We start from the raw sequence: 5,126 nt of genomic DNA, 5'->3' as shown, positions 1-5,126 counted from the left end.
GACAAAGAGAATATATTTCCCCATAAGTAGCTTATAAAATGATAAACTATGAATGCACAAATATATATATTATTAGCGAATGAGAACTAATTATCTCAAGCATGTTTATGACAACATATTTTTTTATGTTTTAACAATGCTAAAATTGCCTCATTTGCAAATTAGGCGGTAAGATAGGAAATTAACTAATACTAGATAGTAAAAGTCCATTCGACTAACTAAATATTTCTACTTCTTCCATTCCAAAGAATAAAACACGCACACATGCCAAAATTCAACTTTGACTATAAATTATACCAATCAAATATGATAAAAGTCATACCGTTGAATTATTGAAAAAAATATTTTAATGGTATACCTTTTAAGTCACACTATATATGTTATTACTATTGGTTTAAGACACTCTTTAATGCTTGTCTCTTAGACACTATCATAGTAAAACTGAATTACGGCTAGGGTTCCTACCTTGCATCAGTGGCATCGCCGATTTGCCTCGTCTTCTGTGGCTTTAGGGCCATGTGGCATGGTGAATCCCTTACTCACAAGAGGGCTTTGTTTTCATTTTTAGGTGTCTTTGTGAGTTTTGTTAAGGTTTGTGTCCTGTTCAGAAAGACGAGATAACGACGATTACATGAAGATAGAATAAGGTGCTCCTCGCCTAGCCTTCATTCGGTGGTGCATGTATCGTTGGAGGGCGTGTGGAGGTGTGTCTCCGAGGAATCTCACGAGATTCGATCGGTGGTTGTCTTTGGTGGATATGCTCGAAACCGGTCTTTGATCGTCTATGTTCGTGTGTCTTCAAGTTGAATTTTGATCTATGCTTTTCTTTATCATTGACGGTTGCTGTTTTGGTGCCTTGGTCCTATAAAGTCTTAGCACTATAACTTTTCAACTGTCTACTACAACAAGTTTACCGACTTCGGTAAGGGAGCGACGACAATGACGGCGTGCCTTCGGGATGGTGTACGAATCAGTATGTAATTATTATTAATTTTTCTGTTCGTTGTACTCAAGGATGAATAGATCATAAGTTTTCTGAAAAAAAGGTTAAAATTAAATTTTGAAAGGTGCTGGAACGGAGGGAGTGTTCTTTTTTTTAGAGGGGAAGTAGCTTCCTTCATTTTATTGGCTCAGCCGGGCGGACGAAATTCAAAAGTCAGCCCACCAATCTGGCCCGAAGCAACACCGCACCTCATCGGCTCATCCCCTTCTTCCCCAATCCTAAACCTCCTACCTTTCCCGTTGCCAGCGACGCTAACCCCCACACACTCTCGTCTCTCATGGCCACGGCGCCGCACCTCGCCTTCCCCTTCCCCTCCACCTCCCGCCCACCGCCCCGAGCCCTAGCCCCTCCGCCCCCGCGCCGGGCCCCTCTCCGCCTCGCCGCGGGGCGCCGCTTCCGACCGCCCACCGCGGACGACGAGCCCCCGGAGGCCGCGGAGGACTCGTCCCACGGCCTCAACCGGTACGACCAGCTCGCGCGCCACGTGGAGCGAGCGCGCAAACGGCAGCAGGCCGACCAGCCCGAGGTCACCGCCGACCACCCGCTCTTCTCGTCCCCTCCCCCGCCCCCCGCCGGCGGGAGCTATGACCCCGACGACGAGTTCTTCGACGAGATCGACCGCGCTATTGCCGAGAAGAGGGAGGAGTTCACGCGGCGCGGGCTCATTAAGCCGACCCCGCCTCCCCCGCCCGAGGTGGACGTCCCCGCCGACGAGCTGTCCCCCGAGGAGGCCATCGACCTCGACGAGATTCGGAGGCTGCAGGGCCTCAGTGTGGCGTCCGTGGCCGACGAGGAGGACGACGAAGCCGAGGGGGGCGAGGAGGAGTACGGCGACGAGGGCTTGCTGCTCGACGAAGACGGCGAAGGCTTTGATGTGGCGGAGGAGCTCGGCCTGGAGGCGGACAGGATACGGCAGCCCGCCTTCCGCATGACGCTGGCCGAGCTCCTCGACGAGAGCAAGCTGGTCCCGGTAGCGGTGACGGGCGACCAGGACGTCGCGCTCTCGGGGGTGCAGAGCGACGCCACCCTCGTGGCGGCCGGGGACCTCTTCGTGTGCGTCGGAGAGAGCGGGCTTGCTGGGCTCACCGAGGCTGACAAGCGCGGTGCCGTCGCCGTCGTGGCCGACCAGGACGTGGACATCGAGGGCACTCTGGCCTGTCGCGCTCTGGTTATCGTCGATGACATCACGGCCGCTCTCCGCGTGCTCCCTGCCTGCCTCTACGGACGGCCCTCCAAGGACATGGCTGTTATTGGCATCACGGGCACAGACGGGGTCACCACCACGTCCCACCTCGTCAAAGCAATGTACGAGGCCATGGGTGTCAGGACCGGCATGGTAGGCGTTCTCGGAGCATATGCCTTCGGCACCAACAAGCTGGATGCGCAGCCTGCTGCATCAGGTGATTCAATGGCCGTGCAGAAGCTGATGGCAACGATGTTGCACAATGGCGCTGAAGCGGTTGTGTTGGAGAAGACCACTGATGAGATGCTACCATCAGGTGTGGACAGTGAGATAGATTACGATATTGCCGTGCTGACCAATGTTAGGCATGGCAATTTGGAGGCTAGCATGACATACGAGGGGTACATGAGCAGCATGGCTTCCCTTTTCTCCAGAATGGTGGACCCTGAGCGCCACCGTAAGGTGGTAAACATCGATGATCCGAGCGCACCATTCTTTGCCGCCCAAGGCGGGCATGGTGTCCCGGTGGTGACATATTCATTTGAGAACAAGAAGGCTGATGTGCACACTCTCAAGTACCAGCTTTCTCTGTTTGAGACCGAGGTTCTGGTACAGACACCGCACGGAATCCTTGAAATTTCCTCTGGATTGCTCGGAAGAGACAACATCTACAATATTCTTGCAACTGTGGCAGTTGGTGTTGCAGTGGGTGCGCCATTGGAGGACATAGTGAAAGGTATTGAAGAGGTGGATGCAATCCCAGGTCGGTGTGAGCTAATTGACGAGGAGCAAGCCTTTGGGGTGATCATTGATCATGCGAGGACACCGGAGGCTCTGTCAAGGCTTCTTGACAGTGTAAAGGAACTAGGCCCACGGCGTATTGTCACTGGTATGATACTTTCTCTCATACTTCTCATTAACACACTTCCTCCACAAAGTTATATTGGTTTCAAACTCTTAATTTGCTGTACGATCTGCTATATGTTCTCTATTCGGGTTGTGGTATTACAAACTGAGCCTCCTGGTATGTTGTTGTCTGTAGTTGTTGGATGTTGCGGTGAGAAAGAAAGAGGGAAGAGGCCGATGATGACAAAGATTGCCGCTGAGAAAAGTGATGTTGTTATGTTGACATCCGACAATCCAGCAAGTGAAGATCCCTGTATGGTTCTAAGCATATTTGGTTATGAGATCCTAATGTTATTAAACACATGAGTGAGCTGAAGTTTTACACATTTCTTGGTCTATTCTGAGCAGTGGATATCCTGGACGATATGTTGTCTGGTGTAGGATGGACCATGGAAGAATACTTGAAACATGGTGCAAATGATTATTACCCGCCCCTACCAAATGGTCACAGGCTCTTCTTACATGATGTTAGAAGAGTTGCAGTGCGAGCTGCTGTTGCAATGGGCGAGCAAGGCGATGTTGTTGTAAGTTTTCTATGATTTTCTTCACTATAAGGAAAGCTTTGCTGTTGTCCATAGTCACCGTATAATCCTATGTGAAGAAATTGTTGAAATATGCTACACTTGAACCTCCATGCCATGCGTAGGATCCTGTGTAAAAATGCTTACAGAAGCTGATCTTGGCTCTTGTGTCTTGTCAGATTCCAACTATAATGATTTCAAATATCTAATCCCAAATGTATTAATCAATTCGAATGTAGAACATGATCAGACAGATTGAAAGTAGATTATTGTGTTACTACTATCTGGGGCAAACTTAATGTCCTAGTCTTCCGCAAAAAAGAAAAGAAAGAACTTAATGTCCTAGCGAACAACTAAGGAGTTGCATTAATGTTATTGTGTGAGATAGAAGGTTTGACCCTCCAGGTGATAACATGTACTATATTTTTACTACTGACCATCTTCCACTTGTTGGTCCATCTTGATCCTTATTCCTGATTGCTTTGGTTCATCCTTCAGGTTGTCACTGGAAAGGGGAATGATACTTATCAGATGGAAGGCGATAAGAAGGAGTTCTTTGATGATAGGGAAGAGTGCCGAGAAGCACTGCAATACGTCGATCAATTGCATCAATCTGGAATAGATACCTCTGAGTTTCCATGGCGGTACGTTTCCTTCTAAATCAGTTTTGTCCCGTTCTCAGGGCTTCACCCCTCATGATTCATGAGTATGTGCTTGTTGCCATAAGGCATTGCCTCTGTTTTTTCATGTCCTATAAAAATACAAGCCCCCACCAAAACACCCAAAGGAATCACATGCTATAAATTTCAGTCCAATTCGCGTGATCTACCTTGCATTTTGTGATGTTCAGCTTTTGCATAACTTGCCCTGACCACATTTGTATTACATCAGAGATTCTGCTGTACCAAATTTCCTCTTTTGCGATGTAGTTTCACATGAAAACTACCGGTTTACTGATCTTGCTTCTCTCTGGCTGCCACAGGTTACCAGAAAGCCACTGATTGTGATGTACCCCAGAGATGGCCGAGCTTCTCAAAGATAGACTAGCCGATCTGATCCAGCTTTTGCTCCATGTTCTAACCTTGGTTGCTGACTGCTAACAAACAACTAGCTTATGAACATCATTGATGATAACTGGAGAGTAGATAAGTAGATGGCCTTGAAAACTGTGAGTTATTTTACGGTACATTAAAGGCACACCAGAATGGAAAAAAGCGATTTCCCCAATGGCAGTTTTCTTGTGCAAAATCTCATGGAATACAAATGAGTCATGTGTAGTGTGTAACATAGTTCACTGCTTATGTTCTCTTTTGTTTTTCAAGAGCATTGGGAGAGAGGCAAATCAGCTACAGAGATTAACAATAAATAATTATAGTAACTAAGATGTCCAAATTTAATACTTTTACACATAAATGCACTACTAGCAACGTCAATCTTTTTGGACATAAATCTTAGACCCATCATATTCTTGGTTTTGGTAAAATTTGATTTGAGTATGTATAGGGGAAAGTAA

The 5,126-nt window shown here is 47.5% G+C and overlaps 1 protein-coding gene across 1 annotated transcript; it reads left to right on the top strand.

Moving 5' to 3' along the window:
• Positions 1-1,181: 1,181 nt before the first annotated feature.
• LOC123438230 (UDP-N-acetylmuramoyl-L-alanyl-D-glutamate--2,6-diaminopimelate ligase MurE homolog, chloroplastic) lies at positions 1,182-4,840 on the top strand. The gene is made up of 5 exons (XM_045115762.1): positions 1,182-3,075; positions 3,229-3,345; positions 3,441-3,616; positions 4,112-4,257; positions 4,596-4,840. Exons 1-5 carry the CDS (start codon positions 1,281-1,283, stop codon positions 4,612-4,614), a joined length of 2,253 nt encoding a protein of 750 aa, XP_044971697.1. The 5' UTR covers positions 1,182-1,280; the 3' UTR covers positions 4,615-4,840.
• Positions 4,841-5,126: the final 286 nt, after the last annotated feature.

Source organism: Hordeum vulgare, chromosome 1H (assembly GCF_904849725.1).
Source record: "Hordeum vulgare subsp. vulgare chromosome 1H, MorexV3_pseudomolecules_assembly, whole genome shotgun sequence".
Classification (NCBI taxonomy): domain Eukaryota; kingdom Viridiplantae; phylum Streptophyta; class Magnoliopsida; order Poales; family Poaceae; genus Hordeum; species Hordeum vulgare.
The sequence above is the reverse complement of the archived record's forward strand: the minus strand, read 5'-3'. Positions and strand labels throughout refer to the sequence as shown.

Excerpts from the sequence above, each read along its gene's own strand:
- LOC123438230 (XM_045115762.1), top strand. The coding sequence starts at position 1,281 with ATGGCCACGGCGCCGCACCTCGCCTTCCCCTTCCCCTCCACCTCCCGC. Across the intron at positions 3,346-3,440 it reads TCCAGCAAGTGAAGATCCCT|TGGATATCCTGGACGATATG; the intron begins GTATGGTTCTAA and ends TATTCTGAGCAG. Across the intron at positions 3,617-4,111 it reads GCGAGCAAGGCGATGTTGTT|GTTGTCACTGGAAAGGGGAA; the intron begins GTAAGTTTTCTA and ends TTCATCCTTCAG.